The sequence below is a fragment of the Pelobates fuscus genome, chromosome 1, assembly GCF_036172605.1.
Source record: "Pelobates fuscus isolate aPelFus1 chromosome 1, aPelFus1.pri, whole genome shotgun sequence".
NCBI classification, from domain to species: Eukaryota; Metazoa; Chordata; class Amphibia; order Anura; family Pelobatidae; genus Pelobates; species Pelobates fuscus.
In genome coordinates, this window is record NC_086317.1 from 218,699,765 (window position 1) to 218,724,712 (window position 24,948).

At 38.1% G+C, this 24,948-nt stretch overlaps 1 protein-coding gene across 2 annotated transcripts in view; it reads left to right on the forward strand.

The window, feature by feature from the left end:
- The window catches only part of KIAA0319L (KIAA0319 like), a 99,778-nt gene that overhangs the window by 1,347 nt on the left and 73,483 nt on the right, over positions 1–24,948 (forward strand). For both annotated transcript variants that reach the window (XM_063454826.1, XM_063454835.1), the window contains exon 3: positions 24,773–24,942. In XM_063454826.1, coding sequence (XP_063310896.1) covers positions 24,798–24,942 — 145 coding nt within the window. In that variant the 5' untranslated portion in view covers positions 24,773–24,797. The remainder of the gene's footprint in view (positions 1–24,772; positions 24,943–24,948) is intronic.

The following is a 24,948-nucleotide window of genomic DNA, read 5'->3' on the forward strand; positions in this document are numbered from 1 at the left end:
CCTTCAACGGCAGAGCCAATTCCTTGCAGTTGTCACTGGTGACTGGTGGATTTACACTTCTAGACGGTGGTAGTTCGCCAAGTGTCTATAAGTGTCAGGAATAGAAACATACAGAGACAAATAGCCCATACTTTGCCTCAGTATATCTTTTGACTGGATTGGTATTTCAGTTAAATTCCAACACCGTCAAAGTGAGTATTTCATAAAAATTCTATCTTTATGAAATTCTCTCTTCGGGGGAGGGGAGGCGACAGTGCTGCTTTAAGTAATTTTAGTCAGTGATTTTAATCTTCAGACAAAGCTGTTGTTGTTCAATATTTATAGTGTGATGGACATTTCTGCACATTGTCCGGCCATTCGGTCCTCCCTATGGCTTAACTCTAACATTTTGCAAAGGCCGACAGAACTTTGCTATAGTTGCTTAGTGCTAAAGTTCTATATTTTGTGGGACAGATGTTGCACAACAGGTACAACTTTGAGTCATATTGATATTAAGTGCCAATTTAGTTATTACCCCTTCAGGCATCTCATGTAGTATAAATTAGCTAAAGCACTGCTCATGCTGGTAACGCAGGTTTTTTTGGGATCTATTTACCCTCTGGTCTCATCTTATGGTACCTGGAGATAGTTATCTGTAGCCCATTCTTAGAATAATGAGGTTGACTGACATAATTTTCTTTCTAATTGCAGGCAGGTAAACTTTTCCAGTTAGACTCATTTATGTTTAAAATTTTTTGCATTCTTGTTTAACATTTTTTGCATTCTTCATTTACTGTATATACTTGAGTATAAGCCGACCCGAATATAAGCCGAGGCCCCTAATTTTACCCCAAAAAACTGGGAAAACTTATTGACTCGAGTATAAAACTAGGCTGGGAAATGCAGCAGCTACTGGTAAATTTCTAAATAAAATTAGATCCTAAAAAAATTATATTAATTGAATATTTATTTACAGTGTGTGTGTGTTTATGAATGCAGTGTGTATGAGTGCAGTGTGTGTGTGTGAATGCAGTGTGTATGTGTGTGATGCAGAGCCTTGGTAGGGGTTGGGAATTTTTAACATATTTTTTTATTATTATTATTTTATTTTTATTTTTGTTATATTATTTTTTTAATATTATTATTTTATTATTAAATTTTTTTTTCGTCCCCCCTCCCTGCTTGATGCATGGCAGGGAGGGGGGCTCTCCTTCCCTGGTGGTCCAGTGGCATTGGCAGTTCAGTGGGGGGAAGAAGGGACTGGCAGGAAGCACTTACCTCTCCTGCAGCTCCTGTCAGCTCCCTTCTCCTCCGCGCCGGTCCGTGCAGCTCCTCTCTTAGCTCACAGTGTAAGTCTCGCGAGAGCTGCACTATGACCCCGCGGCTCTCGCGATACTTACACTGGGAGCTGACTGAGGTGCTGAACGGACCGGCGCGGAGGAGAAGGGAGCTGACAGGAGCTGCAGGAGAGGTAAGCGCTTGCTGCCAGCCCCCAGTCTGTATTATGGCAATGTAAATTGCCATAATACAGACACTGACTCGAGTATAAGCCGAGTTGGGGTTTTTCAGCACAAAAAATGTGCTGACAAACTCGGCTTATACTCGAGTATATACGGTACCTTCACCACATTATTTGCAAACAGAGTGCATGAGGTTATGATTTTAAAATGACTGAATTTATAGATTTTAATTTGTACCAATCTTGTGAGACCTTTCAACACTTTATGTGCTTTGGACTATATCTTCAAACAGTCAATTAAGAATATTCACTAAAATGAGAATTGTCAGGAATTCAAAGTAATATTTGAAGTTTTAGACCAAAATAGCCAAACTGAATTGAAGAATTTTTCCAATTCTCACTTTAGTAAATAACCCTGAATTTCTCCCATTCCAGGTGTTGGAGGCTGTGGACTGTCTCCAAAGAGGATAGCAATGCATTATGGGAGCTGTAGTTAATGGAATGACTTGAGTTGTATTTCCTCTATAGGAGATTCTCGGGAATCTGAGATTTCAAATGACACATTATTGCAGTGCTAAAGGAACACTATAGCATTAGAAACAAAAGCATATATTCCTAATGCTAACATGTTCTAATCCCTTGTTAGATTCAGTCCCCCTCCCTTAGTTATTTTTTTAAAAATAAATAAATAAAATAAACGTTATTTACTTACCCTTTTTTTCAGCGATTGTATGACAGTCCTTGCAACCTTCTTGTCAAATCAAATGATTTTCATAGACAATCATTGTGGACAAGAAGCGCGTGCATGGTGAGTGCCACGCTCGGCCAATATATGCTTCTAGATGAGGAGCATTTGATGACGTCCTCATGGATGACAAACGTCACATGACCAATTGAAACTTAGCTGTTGCAGTGGAAGCCAGGAAGACTGCCACTAAACGTGTGTTCAGCCCTGCAATCGATATTTTGCCATATATACTAAACAGAAATATTTTACATTGCAGGGTTAAAACTAAAGGGCTACTGCACCAAAGCCACTTCATTGAGATTGTCCTAAAATTGTAGAAATGCCATTAATTGTTTGTGTGCTATGTGTACAATTGCATTGATTTTTGTCTGTGTCTTCAAAGGATTTCTGTGAATTATCGCTTTAACCTTAAACATAAAATGTATTTTTATAACGTTGTAATGAGTGCACCGTACTGCTGTTCACTTAGAAGACATTTTCCACAGATGTATTTATTTTCCTAACCGGGTTATTTACTTAAATGATAATTACAAGTGCATTCATAGGGAATTTCAAATTCAAGGCCAAAGTAGGTAAACTAGAAGCATAGCTAGAGAAAGTTCCCAATTTTTCTACTTTTACCTTGAAAATCACTGTGAATCCTCACTTTACTAAATCACCTTGTAAGTGTGGTCTTTAAATATATTGTTTTGATACTCACGCATGTTTGTGGTACAGTGTCACGTCTGAAAGAGAATTTTACAACACTTGTAAATAATAGAGCTGGAAAATTAGTGTTCTAACTTTGTATCACAATAGTGCTGCTCTAGGGAAAATCTTCAGTTTTTTTTCCATGTGTGTGTCTAAACAACAAATAGGCTTCTTTAACACCTTCAAAATCCAGCTCCAGGTGGGAAAAATACCTGCCAAACCCATGTTTTTCTTCCCATTTACCCACAGCGACGCTGCTTTAGTACTTTGTTTACACTGGACTGTGATGTGGCAGCCCGGTATTCACAGTAGTTGTATGTAGTGATATAAGTTTTCCGTGAAGTTTTTGTGGCGAAGTGAAAACTAATTGCAACATTTAGAGTAAAATAGCGGACCTGTGGCTAGAGAATTGGAGAATTGTTTCAGTTCTGCTGTTATTACCTACATTTTTCAATTCTGTTTCACTTCACTGTTTAGCAATTAAGTCCCTTGTTGCAAATTTATTTTCTACCCTATATTAATGAAAGTGACTCTGTCATCTCAAGCTTACCTTTCTCCTATTATTTCCTCTTCTCTTCCGCTTTCCGAATCTGTTCTTCTTTTTGTCATTTCTGATCTAGTGCTCTTTAAAACAAAAGACAAATATTTTGTCTTCTGTATTTTTCCTGACAGAGCCACTTTAATTGCTCTCCAAACATCCTCCGCCAATCTATCCACGGTTAAAGTGAAAGGCAGCTAGAGTATATTACTGAACTAAAAATGACCTACTCCTGTTTCGTAACTGTACCAATAAACACCAGTCGAAATAGGATAGTCATGCCCCAGCTTCACATTTCAGTCCCTGCAAAGCATTAAGCTTCCATCTCTGCCAGACAAAGATTATCTTATTGGATTGGTTTCACAAAATGTATATGGAGCCACTAAGCTAGATTAGTAAGCAGTTAGCCTGCTGAAACAAGTGTTTTATAATACTCGGGGTGAAAGACGAATAATATAAAGAGAAAATCCTCTTTTTTTTTTTTTTTTAATTCTTTACTTTTGTTGTGCACAAATAACAATCGGTCTTGCGCTGCCACAACAGCAGGAGCAAGCGCTTAGACACACATAGTATAACTGTGGCATTAGATATAACTGCACATTTTATATATGTTATCGAAAGATAAATGAGTAGAACGAGGTGCAGATTGAGATGGGTATCTTAAGAGCTGTATGCACCCAGATTAGTCTGGTTTGAATAGGCAATGATTAAATAATAAAAGAATAATACAGCGAGAGATGTATATTGTGGAGCATAACAAGGTAAGTCTCCCAGAGGGTCCCCCTATTGGGAGTGTAGAAGGTCTTGAGACAGGATCATCTTAGGGGCTGGCGGCATATCAACTTTATTCATGAGAGAGAGTAAGTCTCTTTTAAGTCCAGCACCAGGGGAGTCCATTGCCCATTGCATCAATCAGCCTATGCCCTCCATCGGCCAGACCCCCATCTCTGGGAGTGTGCCACACCGCTTGCCTTGTGGCATACATGTAGGCGGGTGGGCTCTTGTGAGCAGTTGGTCACCCCCTCTCACCTTGTCTCCTGCTGGCAGGCCTTTGTTCCCTAGCTCTTTTATATAAAAGTGTGTTTTAAATGTCCCTGGCTTCATTAGCACAGTGTGGAATGTTATAGCCCTCAATTTAAAGTACTTTAGTTATTAAAGATGCTTTCACTGACCCTCAAATCGTATACAATTGAAAACTGAATTGCTAAGTTTGTGATTCTTTCTGCTCTTCCTCTCCATCCCATCCCCTCCAACTCTACTGCAGTATTTTAGTTTAATTTTTAAATTTGGATTTGAGTTAGGTGAAATTCTAAGTTTAGCGTATAAACCCTACAAAAGTGTGAAGTTGCAGCGGATTCATGGTGAATTTTAAGTTTTAGACCAAAGTAACTAAAACGAAAAGCTGACCTGGATAATTTTTCTGGTTCGGCTCTTTTGGCCTAGAACTATAAATTCAAATTGTAACAGGTCACACTTTAGTAAGTAGCCCTGTTGTGTAAAACTTTACCGCATTAAAATGCAGAACAGGTGTCGTATGTGTTCACTTATATTTGTTAGTTACAAAGGCTTCTGGGAATTGTATTCCAATAATAACGCATGGTCTGCCTTTTACTAAACCTAAAATGGCAAGTGACTTGCATCTAACGTATGTAAACTGAAATAGGGACCAGCCAAGATCTTAATATTAAATAATGTCTGTTAAATTAATTTGCGTGCATTATTTCTGTTCTACTTTAGACATAAATACTGATGTAACATAAGCAGTTAATCAATTGACGTTTCTAATCCAAGTTTTATGATTGATTTCTGATTTTAAGTTATGATTCATGACCCTTTCGCTGATGAAGGTCCAACATTACAATGTACATGTTGTTATCTTAAATTTAAAGAGATACTAACCCATACTTGGTGTGTTGAAGTTTACGTTGCGCATTGTAAAGATTTGTTTAGGAATACCTCTGGTTTCACTCATGTACTCGGAATTTAAGATGTTGAAACAATGTGTGCTACTTTAAAAATAGGCTTCACAGCAATACCATGGGAGCCCCTAGGCTAGATTGTGGACGTGATTAATGTGCGATTAGCAACATTTTACAGCTCATGTTGACACAAATTTTACAGAATCCTCAGGCAGCCTTCAGGATTGTGGGAGTTGTAATCCAACAACTGTGGGATGCATGATATTCGTCATGTATTCAAAAGTTTAATCAGATTATGAAACAATCCTTATTGGTTATTAGTCTAGGCGGCCCTTGTTTGCTTTGTCCAAAGGTGCCAAAAAGGATAGATCCTTAACTTTTATAGAATTACAAGCCCAAAGTATTGTAGTTATGCAACTGCTGTGGTCTACCTTTTTACCTACTCTTGCTGTAGTCTACTTTTTGTGGTTGTAGTGATGGTTTTTATATATTTTTTTTTTTCTTAAATCAATATTTTTTTGATAAAACCATGTAACAAGATCAGGGCTGGATTTGGCTGTTTGGGGTGGTGTGTGTGTGTGTGTGTGTGCGCGCGGGGGAGGGGGGGGGGGCGGGCAGTGGCTGCAGGTGTCTGCTCATGGTGCCACATGTGAGGGTAGGCTGGTTGTGGTGTTTCTGGGGATGTTGCGTGTGGGGTTGTGTATGTGGTGGTATGGTGCTTGTAGGGTTGTGTGTGGGGGAGAGGCTGCTTGTATGGGGTTATGGATGTGGAGGGGAGGCTGTTGTAGGGTTGTGTGAATGGGGCTGTTTGCAGTGTAGTGTGTGTGCATGTCAATATGGGGTGTATGTGGATATGGGCTGTAATGTGTGTGTTTGGTGGAAGCTCTAGTGTGTCTTTGTTGGGATAGGGGACAGTATTTGTGCTTGGAGGAATTGGAGCTGTAGTGTGCATGGGGGATAATGGCTGTAATTTGTGTGGGGAAATTTAGGCTGTAGTGTATGTTTGGGGTTAATAAGGGCTATATGTATGTTTGTGGTTGACGGGGAATATTGTGTGTGTGTGTGCGTGTTTGAGGGGTAAAGATCGCAAAAAAAGTTCAACGGGCCCCCAAAGCATAAGAACGGGCTGGCCGGTGAGGGAGACCTTTGAGCTCTCCACCGGTTTGGCTGCCCCCTCTGTTACCTCGAGGCCACGAATTTAAAGGCCACTGCCCAAACAAAATAAAACTAATTTTAGGTATCTATACCCATGTAGAAATATGTATACATTTAAATATGTATATATTTTTTAATTTTTATTTATTTATTTATTGCGGGTATATCAAAAAACTGATTCCAAAAGCTGCAGATCTCTTGCCTCTGCAAGCCCTCCTCTTCTAGCCCTGCAAAGACTTTCTGTAGCTGGTCAATCACACACCAATGTAGCTCAATGAGAAGTCTCTGCAAGGCAGGTACTCTGGGCAATTACTGCATCTTGAGTTTAGCTCTACTAAGCTAAGAAAATTAATGAAGTATGAGGACCAGTTGCCTGATTGACAGCCCGAGTGGTGTAACCAGGTTAATTTATAAAAGTACCAATTTCTATTGAAATCTGAACTTTTTGTAAAATTATTTTAAATAATGGACACTCTTCACATATAAAGCACTTTAGCAAGCTAAACTTACTTTCCTTTCCTTAATGCATCTCTACAGGGAAACTTCAGCGTCTCCTTGCAGAGCATGTGCAGCACTGCCCCAGGAAGCACCTCTAGTGGCCATCTGTGGAGTGTCCCTAGGGAGTTTTCTCTGAAAAGGCAGTGTTTACATTAAAAAGCCTACAGGGACAGACTATAGACACCAAAACAACCACAATAAGCTGTAGTTGTTCTGGTGACTATAGTGTTCCTTTAAGGATTTGTTTTGTGAATTCTAAAACAGATCATCACTTTTATTTTTCCAACAACTTTCCGTAAAGTGACTTAGTTTGTTAAAACATTTGTTTTTTAATTTGTAATTTTTTTTTCAGATTTCTTTACGCACACAGTCTTTATTGTTCCCTGACATTTTCCATTATTCAGCAAATATTGGTTTCACAGCAGTGCCAGCTCTGATCCCACTAATCTACCGTATTCTTTACTAAGATGTGAACAGTTCTTGTCATCACCTTTTAACTAAGAATCCTCAAATTCTACTAATACTTTAACACCTGCCTTAGTTGGTTTTCTTTTCATAATAAAAAAAATAAAATTAAAATATGTGTGTGTGTGTGTGTGTGTGTATATATATATATATATATATATATATATATATATATATATATATATATATATATATATATATATATATATGCAATGTTAAACAAAATACCTAGGTTTCATGGCACCCGAAACTGTAATTTTTTTTTTATTTTATTTTTTTTTTAGATCTAACTCTACTTCCTAACTTCTTTTTGTGAAATTCCACATACATACTCTCATTCATATAGACAAACACACATTAATATACACACAGACACAGACGTTGATATACATACACACAGACTCATACATAAACTGACACCGATAAACACACACAATATACACTTGCAGACTCATACACAGGCACACTTGATTTCAATTCTTTTTTTTTTTTTTACAGGGCGGTCCACCACGCCACCCTTTTCTTACCGTGAAAGGGAGTGCTCAAGTAGAACCTGGTGTCCAGTGTGGTGCTGCCCAGATCTCTCTTTACTGATGTCAGGGCTGGGGTGACGTTACATTCCGACTCCAAATTTGTGTGCAAATTAGTTTTTGTTTTTTTGTGACATACTTTTCATGTGAAAAGTACTTTTTATGTGAAACAAATGAGGGTGGGAGGTGCGTGAGGGGAACTTGGCCAGGGACCCATCACTTGCTCTGTCTGGAAAGTGGGCAATCCATCCATAGAACTGACACGTCAGCCTGATGTGAATGTATGCCAGTTTGCCTGCCAATCAAGTAGGCCGACTGTCCATGCAGGGAACATTTTTTTCTCTGCAGGGTCCTAATGTCCTGAGCAAAGAGCAAACATGTCTAATGATGCGCTCATGCTATGCGTGTTGCGGACAGTTCCATAGGGGTCCCAAAACCTGGACACCGTTGAACAGAATTGGGATGGATAGGGGACCTGTTTTCAGTTACTTTGTCAATTCTTCAATATGGGAGGCAACCCAAAATATAAAAAACACTACTAGAGCTGCTCCATTATTGCTTACTTTTGTCTCTTGTTACCTGTTGTAAGCCACTGATCAAACTACTTGGCATTTTAAGCTAATTTATATTCTGAAAGTGCCACGAGAAAATTAAAACAAAAATAGACAGTATGGTCTCGATTTACTGTTTTGGATAAGTGTTTAAATTGATTAAACATTTTTTTTTATTTTTTTTTTTTAATTCTTTATTTTTGATATGCAGGAGATGACAGTTATGCTTGCAATGCCACAATAGCAATTATAAGCATTTCAAAAACACAGGTACATGACATATGTAGATCAGTTGCACATTTTTTTTTTTTAAATATAATGAACAAGAGTAATATAATAAACAAGAGTAATAAAGATAGGCTTCATAGTCAGGTCTGCTGTTTATAGCTAAACAAGATATAAGTAGATTATGTATGTGAGTAGTCAGGCTTGGCTTCATGGCTAGTGTGAGTAACCCCCTAGGCTGTTTACTCTGAATAAACGCTACGTTATGCATGTTTTATCAGGATTCCTAGCGACTACATCGTTAGAGTTTGTATTAAAAGCAGTGTGAGATTTCTTAGAAAAACTTCAATGGAACACAAAACATGGAACAGAAAATACTTTACGCCTTATTGTCTAACATGTTGGTGTCAGGATAAGGGTGGCGTGTTCAGATAGTCCAGCGTCAGCCGATGCCCAGGCTTGGGGGGGAATGAGGGCTGTCCATGGGTTGTGCCATGTGGGAGCTAGGCTTGAATTCCCTCCAACTCTGGGTTGTGGTGAAGAGCAGCATCGCAGGGTTAGAGGCTCGGGTCCCCTCTCTTGAGGCCAAGTCTCTTTGATGCAAGAGACGGCTGGTGCTCCTGTTGTAGCGTTGCCGCCAGCGGCGGTGGATTCTCAGCCTCCGCAGCAGATGTCGGGGTAGTATGCCCCTGGTGGTCTTGGGCCTTGTCTGGTCCGTTTGCGCTGAGTCAGGCATTTGATGTGGGAGTTCGCCTTGAGGGGGCCTGCTCACCTCCCGCTTCGCTCTGCTGCGCGCTTGGTTCTGACGCGGTGTCTCCATGGCGCGGGCCTCTAACTTTGCCCAAAAGTTGGCAAAGAGCCTGTCTACGTTGTAGAGCAAACGTTCAAACGTGCTCTGGAGGGACATCGCAATTTGCTCTGTGTCAGGAGCTTGTGTGTCAGGATTGTCCGCCATTTTGAGTTTGGCAGTTGCTGCTTGATCGCTTGATCTCGTCGCTTGATGGCTTGTTGTAGCCGGCTTGTTGGTGCTGGGTATGTCAGGGGGGGGACCGGGATGACCCCCACCGGTCCGGGGGGGGGAGGGACAGCTTGGAACTATTTGCACTCCGCCAGGTATAGGGCTCGGAGAGCGGCCGCCTCTCCTCTGCCCACGTTTGTGTAGGCCGCAAGCCTGAATTACTGCTGTCCAGTGCCAAAACGGCAGGATTTTGGCATCCCTGGATGCACCGTCGTTCCTTTATCTGGGAAGTCGTCGGTGGCTGGTCGATTTGGCGATTGGCCCCGGTATTTCCGTCGTTTATTAGTCCCAGGCTGTGGAGCTCAGCCGATGCACGTCTGATCAGCTCTGCTTCCAGGCTCCGCCCCCTAAACATTTTTTTTAATAAAATTATTGAACATTTTAAAATAAATATTTTAACATTTCAATCTTTTTTTTAATATATATTTTTATATAGGATATATTTTTTTTATATTTTCATATTATGAATATTACCATAATAAAGTTTAATCCAAAAATATTAAAACATTTGAAAAGCTTTTCCAAAATATTCAGTTGTGACCTATGTTTGTGCAGTTATTTAAATAGGCTAAATTAGACGTCACTCAACATAGACATAACTAGGAAATACGTTTTGTGATGGGAAAAATGACATTGAAAATTGAAAATGTGCTTTAGCCATACCGTTCTTTTTCTCCATGTTTGTAAAACGTGAAATGCAGGATTGCAACATTGCAATCTTAATCAGTGATCAGAAACATGTCATTAATGTAGAATTCTTTATTATCAGTCTAGCCTGTTGCAAACAGGAAATAGAGCAACTTCGATTATCCACGTGTAACACAGTGTGGACTATGATATTTACCAAGAAGATTGGGTCACGTAATCTCGCAGATGGCTTGTTGAAATGTAGAATTGGTTCAGCAATAGTAATAGAAGCAGGAGAATGGGACTAAGGCTGGCTCTCTAGTTTCCCTCATAGCAGTTCAGTGCTGTTCCAAATCTATATGATTTAGAAAATTGCAATCTTAGTAGTGTATACTCAAACAATGCACATTTTAGTGTCTCCGTCGTGTTGCTTTACTATTAGATCGGATAATATTGTCCTGAATGTTCTATGAAGTCTTGAGATACACTTCATAGTCAACCGGAAGGGTTTACAGTTATTTAGGATGTCTTTTTAGTTTTCATATTTTTGCATAAAAATGTATGTGTATACACCATCAGGGCTATTCATTGCATTCAAATTGGATTTCACATTCAAAGCTATAGTTGCTGATCTGTAAACATTCTCCAAGTCAGCCAAGCTTCCAGTTTAGCTACCTTGGCCTCAAATTTGCAGTTAACTTTGAATTCTCACTTTATTGAATTACCCTGCATGTGGAGCTGTGTGTGTGGGCTAAAAGACATCACAACATCTACTTTAATATCATGGAACATTTGGTGTAAATATATTAAACTGTGAACTGTAGTGAATAAAAAAAGGCAAATTTAGGCAAAAATAGCTTTAAGTATAAAATAGTTGACTAGATTAGCATATATTTTGTAGTTGGATTTTACATACTACAATCCAATATTACATGACCTTTTATTTTCATCACAGATAAATGGCCTATTGCTGAACTTAAAGTAACATGAAGTCCCAAATTAACTTTTGCTTAATGAAGTTGTTTTGTTGTATAGTTCATGCTCCTTAAGTCTCACTACCTTATTCGCTGCCAGTTTGGAGTCAGATCAATTTGTTGATGCAGACCTAGTCACACCTCCCCAGCTATGAATCACACGGACTCCCAGCCTACACACTTCCCTTAAAAAAATGTTGTTTTTTTTTAAATTGCACAGTATGTTCAATTTAGAATTTAGCTCATGCTCTGATAATAACCTGCAATAACATCCTGTGTGTGATTAAAGTTGTATTATTATATAAGTGAAGTGGTCTAGGTGCAGTGGCCCTGTAGTTTTAATCCTGCAATGTAAAAGATTGCAGTTTTGTAGAAACCCTGATGTTTACATTGCAGGGTTAAATAGAATGCTTACTACTAGAAGCATTGGATTCGTGAGCAGCAGAATTAATGCTTTACTACTAGAAGCATTGGATTTGTGAGCGGCAGAATTAAACGGTTACTCCAATTATCACAAACCCTTCTGCCTACTACTATTTGCCTCCTTACCTTGGCCCCAACAGGCTCTGATGTTCCCTGGTGGTTCAGTGACCTCCTCCTGCAGTGCTGCAGAAGCATCAACTGACCTGTCTCAACCACTCGGCCAATGACTGACATTCTGTGCAATGAAAGTCGCGCAGAATTGACATCCGCCAGCCCAGGACTCTAGACTGAGTAGTTAGATGTAACACACACATTGTATGTAGTTTATTAATAATTTACGGAATTTTCCCCTTCCTAATGTAATTTTTTTTTCTTTTATCTCACTCCCTGACATGTTATGTAACATCATGATGTCTCACGTCTAACTAATTATGTAAATTAGCATGGCTGGTATTTTTTTTCCAAAAAATGTGGCAACTCTAGAAAATGTAAACTTACCTGAACCTAAGACTCTGCTAAAATTCCCAGCGCTCCTCTCCATGACTTCTTCTGACTTTATCCCTATACTCGCACATTCCAATGAAATGTGCCTCATGGCAACATAGAAGTAATGTTTAGATGAACTGATTTTGCTGCTTAGACTGTGCCTTTAATATACGGAGTTGGAACTGAGGTAACACAACATGAAACTAGAAAAAAAAAAACAAGAGTTGGCTTGGATTTCTTTAAAAGTCTGTTAAAAACTTAAACTTTATTGAATATACTCCTTCACCATGTAATTCTCCGTTTTGAAACATATCTGTCATTTAACCATCTTTTTATCTCTGTTTAGCTAAATGTCTATATCAAGCCTCATATTTTGATTTTATAAGCAAAATCTGCAGGGGTTTGCAAATATGGAAATTCTTTCCATTACCCCGGATAGTACGGAAATTAATTGGCACTTAAACGAGAGGTACTTTGCTTTCAACTGTGACCACATGTGATTTTTCTAATCAAGTACAAATGTCATCACCAAGCCCCATTCTCGAAGTCTGTTGGTATAATTAATTTTTTTATATAATCTTTATTTTCTCAGGAAACAAGAAATGTTTTCTAGAATATCATGGCCTTTGCATTAGGAAATCTGTAACATTTCTCAGATTTCCAAGTGTGTTGATTTTGGCATACAATAGCCTGGTTATAAGAAGCCGCAAAATAGGCGAGATATTACAAAGAAAGAGAAGGCATATAATCAACAAGCATTACAATGTTATTTTCAGCTTGCGTTCTGTGCTCTGAAAGAAAAGGTAACCCCAAATATTTGTATAGCCGACCTGGGAATTATATAATTAAAAGGTTACTCCAACCATCGTAACCACTACAACCCACTGTAGTGGTTTTGATGGTAGGAGTAGCCTAGCACCATTCCCCAGTAATGGGGCAAAACGTTTTATGACGTTTTGTCCTCTTACCTGGGTCTCCTCTGGGGTCTCTACTGCAGCAAGATTGAAACATCCTGCATATGTAAGGCTGAGGAAGCCGCATGCTGAACCTGCCAATCCTTCATTGGCTGAGAACATCAGCTGATTGCTCTCAGCCAATGAATGACTTTCTGAGCAATGAACTATACACATTATTGATATTAGCCAATGTTAATTTTGTCTGGAGTGACACTTTAAGTGCCAACATAACTATATATATATATATATATATATATATATATATATATATATATATATATATATTTGCTCATGTGACATAAGTGGATTTGAGGGTGTTTGACACAGTGATTCTTTTTAGAGTAACAAGGGGATACATCACATTTTAGGGGTGAAGGGATATTTAGTATCTATTTTTATTTTTGAAATGTATTCAGACTGTTTAGACACGAAATGTACATTTTGTTTTGTTTTTTAATGGGTATGCATTAATAGGAATTATACATTAATAGGAATTATTTACAAGTTTCTATGTTATGCGGAAAGATTTAATAAACTCAACTGAAGAAGAAAAATTATTTACAAGATAAAACTATATTAAACGATATTTATTAGTCCTAATTGTTCTATCTATGTTTTTAAGGTTTTGGGTTGGGTATGATCATTTTCCAATTTGCTTAAAGGATCACTATAGGGTCAGGAACACAAACATGTATTCCTGAAACTATAGTGTTAAAACCACCATCAGGGCCCCTCATGCCTCCATAAATATAGCAAAATCTTACTGTATTCATGCCTGAAGCTGTAACTCTGCACAAGCAGTCTGCTGACATAATCAGAAGCAGTAGCCTGATCCAATCACAATGCTTCTCCATAGGATTGGCTGAGACTGACAAGGAGGCAGATCAGGGGCAGAGCCAGCATAATTCAAACACAGCCCTGGTCAATCAGCATCTCCTCATAGAGATGAATTGAATCAATGAATCTCTATGAGGAAAGTTCAGTGTCTGCATGCGGAGGGAGGAGACACTGAATGTTTGGATGCATTTTAGGCAGCCATGACCCAGGAAGGATCTCTAACAGCCATATGAGGAGGAGCCAGTTAAGTTATCACTAGGCTGTAATGTAAACACGGCATTTTCTCTGAAAAGACAGTGTTTACAGCAAAAAGCTTGAAAGTAATGATTCTACTCACCAGAACAAATTCACTAAGCTGTTCCTTTAGTGTCCCTTTAATGCACTTTGCTTTGAAACACTGCACATGCTACCGCTCTCTGCTAATGAATGAGTGGCAGAACCTGCACCCGGCTTTAACAGTTCTGCAGATCCTGCATCAATGAAGACGGCAAGGGGCAAACCGTTGTAAAAAAGTTTGCCCTATTAGTAAGTTATGGCGCCATGGTTCTCCTGCCGTCATAATCACTACCATGGGCCTTTATGCACGTGATGTTCAAAGATTTTGCAATTGTTTTATTCACTGCCTTAATTGTCAGAATAACATCATTTCTACTTTTAAAATGTTACTGTTACCCTTCTTAAACATTCATTTGATTGGACCGTTTCACCAGCTCAGAACACATGCGTGCACTCTGGATCGGCTAGGGGAAGGAGAGAGCGGTTGGTGGTCAGGGAAGGGAAATAAAATAAATAAATAATGCTAATTGAAAAAGAAATGCGGGAATGGCTAAATAAATAAATGGTGCCTGCAAGGGTTGAAGCCAAGTACATCTGTCGCCAGCGCCCCTACACATATAAGTGTTTCAAGCTGAAACGCTGCACATACAGACTCTTACCAGCATGACTACGTTATATTAGCAAAGTGGTCATGGTGGTTGGAGTAAACCTGTAAGAAACCTTTTCTCTCACTCTCCACAAATGGGCATATTTTAATTGCTCTCCTTTTTTCCCTGAATACCTACTGCCTTTGACCAGCTGATTAAGTAATTCATTTACTCTCAAGCCATTTTGTTTAGGCTTGGACATTCATTTATTTTTTTTTAAACGCTCAACCATAACCTGTGTCAAACAATCAGTCCCTTTCCTTTTACTGCATCCGATTCTGACATACTATTCCAAAATAAAATGTCAATGTCATTATGAACTGCCTAACCCTTTTCTCTATTTTCCCATTATTACAACTTCAATTTCCACATGCATGTCTGATATTAAGCTTTTCACAGTTCTAAAGTAATCTCTCCCTCTCACCTTTTTTTTTTTTTTTTTACTTTTTCTATACCTTTCCTACCTTTTTAACTATTCTCTCTATTACCACCCAGGCGCTTAAAATCCTACAGTTATAAATCATGAGAGATACTTAAAATCTTTACGGGGAAATCAAAGTAGATTTGTTTTTAGTGTAACATGTAGAGACTGCCAGTGACCCTGGTTGCAATAAAATAATGTCGGGTTAGAAAATATTTCCGTGCGGCTTAATTGGATTTATTTGTTCAATTTCTGACTGTAATGTCATTGTTATAATGTCAGTGACTATAATGTCATGATCCCATTGTGAGTTGTCAGTAATACAATGTTTGCATTGGGCAGAAGTTAAAAGATAGATGCCAAGTTGCTTGGCACAGACTTTATTCTAATGTGACAGATTGTCTTGTGTAGGAGCAGTGTCCGGACTCTTGGTGATGAATTTGTACCCTCAATCATGAAATGATCGATTTCAGGTGCAACACTTCGTTTGCTCACACGATATCTGTTCCACGCTCTGTTGGGTTCAAACAAAACCTCTGCTAATTTAGTGATTAAACCTCTTTAGAACAACCTATATGATATGATAAACATTGGCAACTTCCCTGAAACCCAGCAAAAAATATGTTTATTAAAACACCTGTTCTTAAATTCTGCCTATGATGACAGTTTGAAGTTCAGTAGTTTGCAACATACTGAGCCGTTTTTAGTGAAGCTTTTAAAACCTATGTTGTATTTTCTGAACAACAGGAACTAATATTCTCGATAGATTTGATGATCATGCTTCCACCCTTTGCCATCATTTTGAATTAATCAAACAAATACAATTAAATGTAGGAATCAATACTGTTGTGTTTACCTGTAACTGAACACCTCAACATTGGCCACTTGTCATTCACGGGATTATTTACAAAGGTCACAATTTCATGGAATTCAAAGTGATCTTCACATTTAAGAAATAGTAGCCAAACTGGAAGAAACTGGCTTCTTTCTTTCCTAAATTTGAAATTCAATTAGAATTTTTGATCGTTCTTTAGTTAATAACTCTGCAGTTTTAAGGCCTGCCCTTTGAACTCACCTGTCTGCATAGAGAGAGAAGTAGAAACACACAAGGGGGGTTGTTTATCAAAGTATTTAGAAAAGTGACACTAAAATGTAATCATTATTTTTATGCAATTAAAGTGCTTATTGAAGTTTTTCCAATGCAACAACAGTCAACATTTATTGAAAAAGATAAAATTGTACATACAGTTGCAAGAAAAAGTATGTGAACCCTTTGGAATGATATGGATTTCTGCACAAATTGGTCATAAAATGTGATCTGATCATCATCGAAGTCACAACAATAGACAATCACAGTCTGCTTAAGGACGGACGACGGTTCAGGACCGTCATCGGCATTTTTCCATTGCCGACCGACGACGGTCCTGAACCGTCCTAAATTTAAGATGTACTTACCCGATCGCCGTCGTTCCCCCGGCGGCGATTGGCGGTGCTCCCGTTGTGGGGAGACTGCCTGCAGCCCAGACAGTCTCCCCATGGCGAATTAGGACCCCTGTGGCCATGTGATCGCCCAACAGGGCGACCACATGGTCACAATAGGTGTCCATGTGTCTGCCTGCAGGGGTACTGTCTGTGCTGACAGGCAGTCTCCCTGCCAGTGTAAAATCCTAAAAAAAAATAAAAGTTAAAGTTAATAAAAAAAATTATTATTATATATGTGTGTGTGTGTGTGTGTATATATATATATATATATATATATATATATATAGAAAAAATAGGAAAAAAGGTGCACTCACAGGTCTTCATCCAAGTGGTATTTTTATTCTGAGTTGTGGTATACAAATGTAAAAATGAATCAACGTTTCGACCCCATCTCGGGTCTTTTTCAAGATCTTGAAAAAGACCCGAGATGGGGTCGAAACGTTGATTCATTTTTACATTTGTATACCACAACTCAGAATAAAAATACCACTTGGATGAAGACCTGTGAGTGCACCTTTTTTCCTATTTTTTCTACATATTGACGCCAAGGTTGCACCCAGGCAGACTGTAACGGTATATTCATTGAGGGGTGAGTGCCAAGAATATCTTTGTGTGTATATATATATATATATATATATATATATGATATATAGACATATATTATACCTATATAATATGTCTATATATCATATATATATAATGTCATGCTAAGTGTATTTTTATATTAATATAAAAATACACTTATAATTAAATTACACACGTGTATATATATATATAATAACTATATATATATATATATATATTGTATATATATTATAAAATACAAATAATAAGTAATTTAAATTAAATTAAACATGTAAAAATAATAAAAATTGAAAAAAAAATTAAATCTATACAAAATTTTATTCTAACTGTATTTTGATATTAATATATATATATTTATATCAAAATACACTTAGAATGAAATTGTATATATATCTATGTATATATAAATAAATAAATAAAAAGAATACGAACTATTCATATGTCCATATACAAAATTACATAAATAATTATATAAATATACACGTAGACTTCAAATATATAAATATGCATATATATTTAAATTCTACGTGCGTATTTATGTAATATTTTTACATAATTTATTTTATTGATTGCAATTTAAGGGACCTGCCTGCCAACCCAGGCCGAAAGTCCAGAGAATTGAATTTGCTATCACTGTATTTTACCCTGTAACGTTCTACGACACCCTAAAACCTGTACATGGGGGGTACTGTTTTACTCGGGAGACTTCGCTGAACACAAATATTAGTGATTCAAAACAGTAAAACATATCACAGCGATGGTGTCAGTGAAAGTGCCTTTTTTTTTGCATTTTTCACACACAAACAGCACTTTTACTGATTATATAATTGTTGTGATACATTTTCCAGTTTTGAAACACTAATATTTGTGTTCAGCAAAGTCTCCTGAGTATAACAGTACCCCCCATGTACAGGTTTTATAGCGTTTTTGAAAGTTACAGGGTCAAATATATGGGTTAAATATTTTTACATTGAAAATGGCCAGGTTGGTTACGTTGCCTTTGAGAGCGTATGGTAGCCCAGGAATGAGAATTACCCCCATGATGGCATACCATTTGCAAAAGAAGACAACCCAAGGTATTGCAAATGGGGTATGTCCAGTCTTTTTTAGTAACCACTTAGTCACAAACACTGGACAAAATTAGCGTTCAATTTAGTTTTTTACTTTTTTTCACACACAAATAAATATGAATGCTAACTTTGGCCAGTGTTTGCGACTAACTGGCTACTAAAAAAGTCTGGACATACCCCATATTGAATACCCTGGGTTGTCTACTTTTAAAAAAATATGTACATATGGGGTGTTATTCAGTGATTTATGACAGATAATAGTGTTACAATGTCACTATTGATACATTTTAAAAATGTATGTTTTGAAACCGCAATATCCTACTTGTACTTATAGCCCTATAACATGCAAACAAATAGCAAAAAGCATGTAAACACTGGGTATTTTTAAACTCAGGACAACATTTTGAATCTATTTAGCAGTTTTTTTTTTCATTCGCTTTTGTAGATGAGTAAAAGATTTTTCACATAAAAGTCAAAAAACATGTATTTTTTTTCAATTTTTCATCTTATTTTTTCATTTTTTAAAAATTAAATTACATGAGATTATATAAATAATGGTATGTAAAGAAAACCCCTTTTGTCCTGAAAAAAACAATATATAATTTGTATGGGAACAGTAAATGAGAGAGCGGAAAATTACTTCTAAACACAAACACCACAAAAGTGTAAAAAGATGCCTGGTCGCAAATATACAACATCGCAAAAACAGTCCGGTCCTTAAGGGGTTAAACTAATAACACACAAAGAATGAAATGTTGCCATGTTTTTATTGAACACACCATGTAAACATTCACAGTGCAGGTGGAAAAAGTATGCGAACCCTTGGATTTAATAACTGGTTGAACCTCCTTTGGCAGCAATAACTTCAACCAAACGTTTCCTGTAGTTGCAGATCAGACATACACAACGGTCAGGAGTAATTCTTGACCATTCCTCTTTACAGAACTGTTTCAGTTCAGCAATATTCTTGGGATGTCTGGTGTGAATCGCTTTCTTGAGGTCATGCCACAGCATCTCAATCGGGTTGAGGTCAGGACTCTGACTGGGCCACTTCAGAAGGCGTATTTTCTTCTGTTTAAGCCATTCTGTTGTTGATTTACTTCTATGCTTTGGGTCTTTGTCCTGTTGCAACACCCATCTTCTGTTGAGCTTCAGCTGGTAGACAGATGGCCTAAAGTTTTCCTGCAAAATGTCTTGATAAACTTGGGAATTAATTTTTCCTTCAATGATAGCAATCCGTCCAGGCCCTGACGCAGCAAAGCAGCCCCAAACCATGATGCCCCCACCACCATACTTCACAGTTGGAATGAGGTTTTGATGTTAGTGTGCTGTGCCTCTATTTCGCCACACATAGTGTTGTGTTTCTTCCAAACAACTCAACTTTGGTTTCATCTGTCCACAGAATATTTTGCCAGTACTGCTGTGGAACATCCAGGTGCTCATGTGCAAACTGTAAACGTGCAGCAATGTTTTGTTTGGACAGCAGTGGCTTGCTCTGTGGTATCCTCCCATGAAATCCATTCTTGTTTAGTGTTTTACGTATTGTAGATTCGCTAACAGGGATGTTAGCATTTGCCAGTGACTTTTGTAAGTCTTTAGCTGACACTCTTGGATTCTTCTTCACCTCATTGAGCAGTCTGCTCTGTGCTCTTGCAGTCATCTTTACATGATGGCCACTCCTAGGGAGAGTAGCAGCAGTGCTGAACTTTCTCCATTTATAGGCAATTTGTCTTACCGTGGACTGATGAACAGCAAGGCTTTTGGAGATACTTTTATAACCCTTTCCAGCTTTATGCAAGTCAACAATTCTTAATTGTAGGTCTTCTGAGAGCTCTTTTGTGCGAGGCATCATTCACATTAGGCAATGCTTCTTGTGAAAAGCAAACATCAGAACTGGTGTTTTTTTTTTGTTTTTTTTATAGGGCAGGGCAGCTGTAACCAACACCTCCAATCTCATCTCATTGATTGGACTCCAGTTGGCTGACATCTCACTCCAATTAGCTCTTGGAAATGTCATTGGTCTAGGGGTTCACATACTTTTTCCACCTGCACTGTGAATGTTTACATGGTGTGTTCAATAAAAACATGGCAACATTTCATTATTTGTGTGTTATTGGTTTAAGCAGACTGTGATTGTCTATTGTTGTGACTTAGATGATGATCAGATCACATGACCAATTTGTGCAGAAATCCATATCATTCCAAAGGGTTCACATACTTTTTCTTGCAACTGTATTTCATCAGAACAAAATGTTTAGCCATAAGAGAGAAGAAAGAAAAGGAAAGGTGGAGATGGCATGATGCCAGTCAGCCAGAAGGCGACTTCCCATTTAGAGCAGTACCCCCATCCATGCAGCTAAAGCATGATGATACCCACATTTGGACCCAGAGGAAAAAACCTCTCCATCTAGGGAGACCATATTTTTTTTTTAAAAACGGGGTAAGAAGTTTCAAGAATAGCAGCAATTTATATTTTCCTTCTATTCAGGTAGTATATCTAGCATCTATTTGGGTCTGTGTAGACAGGGCCATCTTCCAGCACTTAACACTGGTATGGTGTAATAATATGGTGTCATGTGTTGTTGTTCACCTGATGTTGTGCCTAATTTTAAGACCTGCTAAGGAACAGATAATTGTTATGTCCTGATATGTAAAACCATAGAATTCAAAGAGGGTATACTTTTTTTCCCCCATGACTTTAAATCGAGATCTATAAAATAAGGGCCATCTGTGATCCTATATCTTACAGAGCCTCAGTTGAATGCTTAAGGGCAATGCTAGGATAGAGCACCTGAAAATTAGCACTAGGGTGCCAATAACATCAGACAAAGGGCCAGTCTGACCCATCACTTATTTTAAGCACACCCATCTATCTATGGCCAGGTAAATTAGTGACAACATCGCAAACTGGGAGGCCCCCCGATATCTTTAGGTAATTTAGTAAAGATTTCTAAAACTTGCCTCTTGTACCCTCCCATATAAATAAGAGTAAATGTACCCCTGAAGATCTGCTAAATCGTCCTTTGTAAGATGTAGGAGGATGGAGTGAAAAAAATACAATATTCTAGGAGTGGCATAATTTTTACTGCATATAGCCAAAAATGGAATTCTTATAGTGAGGCAACTGTTTGGGAAGGTGCTTCAGATGTGTAATCCTGAATCCGTAATTATTCTCCTACCTAGGGGTAATAGGGAAGTGGGAGCGTTTGACAGCCACATAAAGAACTAGCCTACATGAGGTGCACCTGGGTCTGTGATGGTGTCAGATTAAGCACCTTACACTTAGTATGTTTTAATATGGTTTATAATGCTTAGGCGGGCCCCAAACTCTGTCAGTACAGTATAGAGATCGGGCAAGGGAATTGCTGGGTTGGACAGGGAAAGAAGACTATCATCAGCAAATAAGTATTCCACACAAATTTTGCTATTATTTTTATATATTCATTTATTAATGATGACTTATTAAAGAGATCTAAAAATATTTCATAGTAAATTCCACAGGATTCACATTTCAGAATGCAGAAGAGAGAAGAATGGGTAGTATACCAATGTTGGGGTATTGGGAACATATAGGAGGTATCATGAATTATAATACCAATGGAGGCTAGAGGTACCAATCAGGAATAATAATCAAAAACAAAAAAATAGTTTATTGAAAAAATATATATATGTTAAAAATTAAGGAAAATGCCTGAGTGAACAGAGAGCCTTGATACAAAGTCTGCAAGCAGCAGGCTCAATAAATTGGCATACGTGATAAGATGTAACGATTTATCAGTACGTGTTGCCAATATTTAGCACTGTCTGTTCGCTGTATATATAGACTGGCAGTGAGTCTCAGTGAAACGCAAAGCAATATAAGGCTTGATACAAAGTCTGCAAACAGCAGGCTCAATGATTTGGCATACATGATAAAATGGAACAATTCATCTGTACGTGTTGCCAACTGTTCACTCAGGCATTTTCCTTAACATTTATACACACAGGTTTTTTCTCTATCTTCCACACCTTTCAAGGCATCTTATCCTCCCCTCCCCCCCCCCAATACTTTATGGTTATCATTCTTATTTGTGTGAAGCACAGACGTGTGCTCCACAGACAATAAATTTGGAGTGCAACTTTAGAACTCCTGAATCTCTAGTTATCAAGCCCTCTTTCATTTAATCATTCTATTTATTTTAGTTTTTTTCCACTATATTTAGTTAGTGTGTGACACTCTGGGTGATTGCCAAGTTGTTCGGCAATTTTTAACATATACTGTATATACTCGAGTATAAGCCGAGGCCCCTAAGTTTACCCCAAAAAACTGGGAAAACGTATTGACTCGAGTATAAGACCAGGGTGGGAAATGCAGCAGCTACTGGTAAATTTCTAAATAAAATTAGATCCTAAAAAAATTATATTAATTGAATATTTATTTACAGTGTGTGTATGAGTGCAGTGTGTGTATGTGTGTATAAGTATGTATGCAGTGTGTGTGTGTGTGTGTGTGTGTTGCAGAGCCTTGGTGGGGAGTGGGCATTTTTTTTTTAATATTTTTATGATTAATTTTTATTATTTTATTTTATTTAATTATTATTATTTTAATTATTTTAATATTTTTTTTTATTTTATTTGTAATATTTATTATTATTATTTTTTTATACATAGCAGGGAGGGGGGCTCCTTCCCTGGTGGTCCAGTGGCATTGGTAGTTCAGTGGGGGGGGGGAGGAGGGGGCTGTCAGAGAGTTTACTTACCTCTCCTGCAGCTCCTGTCAGCTCTCTCCTCCTCTGCGCCGGTCCGTGCAGCACCTCTATCAGCTCACACTGTAAGTCTCGCGAGACTTACAGTGGGAGCTGACCGAGGTGCTGAACGGACGGCGCGGAGGAGGAGGAAGCTGACAGGAGCTGCAGGAGAGGTAAGTAAACTCTCTGACAGCCCCCACAGCCCCAGTCTGTATTATGGCAATGCAAATTGCCATAATACAGACTATTGACTCGAGTATAAGCCAAGTTGGGGTTTTTGAGCACAAAAAATTTGCTGAAAAACTCGGCTTATACTCGAGTATATACGGTATATATTTTTTCAATAAACTCTTTTTTATTTTTTGATTATTATTCCTGATTGGTACCTCTAGCCTCCATTGGTATTATAATTCATGATACCTCCTATACGTTCCCAATACCCCAACATTGGTATACTACCCAATCTTCTCTCTTCTTTATTCCACTAAGGGTTACCCCCTTCCGTTCCAGTATACCAGAGGGTGCTGTACCCAATTTGTTTTTTCACATTTCAGAATGCTGCCAAATTTATAGTGGCAGGAAAAATATTCATATGGAATACTTAAAGGAACAGAGAAAGTGTGTGCTATAGAAACAAAGCATATCATCGTTTTTGTTATTCCATTTGACACAAATAGATTGTGAATATGATAAAGTAAAGCAATTTAATGTGGTGGAAGGGAGAGGGGCAAGAGAGTTAAAGGGACACCATAGGCATCCAGAAACTTATCTCAATTAAGTGGTCTGGGTGCAATGTCTCTGTCTGTTTAACCCCTCATCTAAAAACGTTGCCTTTATGTCGAAATTGCAGTGTTCACCTTGCATGGTTAACATGCCTCTAGTGGCTGTCTTCCTTGACTTCCCACTCTCGTTACTATTTATGAAAGTGCAAATTTTTGTGAATTAAATTCCGAGTGTCAAAACCGGCTGATTTAAAAAAATTCTCCATCTGAACACACTACTGTTTTGAGATATATATAGCATTAAACCATGATTCCTTATTGTGGACTAGATACGTTGAATGACATGTTTTTATATTTGCTTGCCATGAAGGGCAGGTAAAAGCACATCCTGTTACATTGTGGCGCCTGCTCTCCAAACTACAGTGTACTCACCTGGGAGACTTCCAATAATCTGCAGCTGTTACTTTCCAGCAGGCCCTAAGGGAGGTAAAGCCTCTGGCTGGGAATAGTTAACCCTCTAATTAACAGAGACTCTGGGCACAGTCATCACAGATGCATGTGTTGAGGGTCCTTAAAGGTGTTTACAGACTAGCTAGATTGTGATATAGAATATATTTAAGTCAAAGGGAAATTATCAGTTTAGTGAGTTGGATGCATTATTACACTCCAAATTTGAATCTCTGAATCTGCAGAATGTTTGTTTATTTTATAATTCTATTTTTTTTTTTCTTTTCTTTTCTCTCTCTTTTTTTTTTTTTTTAAAGATTCGAAGCAGCCAGAGAAGACAAAATGGAAACACACAGAACAGGATCAGCGACCCCTGACACCTCCACTTTATCAAAGCGCCCTGCAGTGAGGTGGCAGGTCACCTGGTTTAGAAAGATACACCTGTTCACATGTCTGAGTGTGCTGTGTGCCACCTGCACCCCCACAGGTAAAC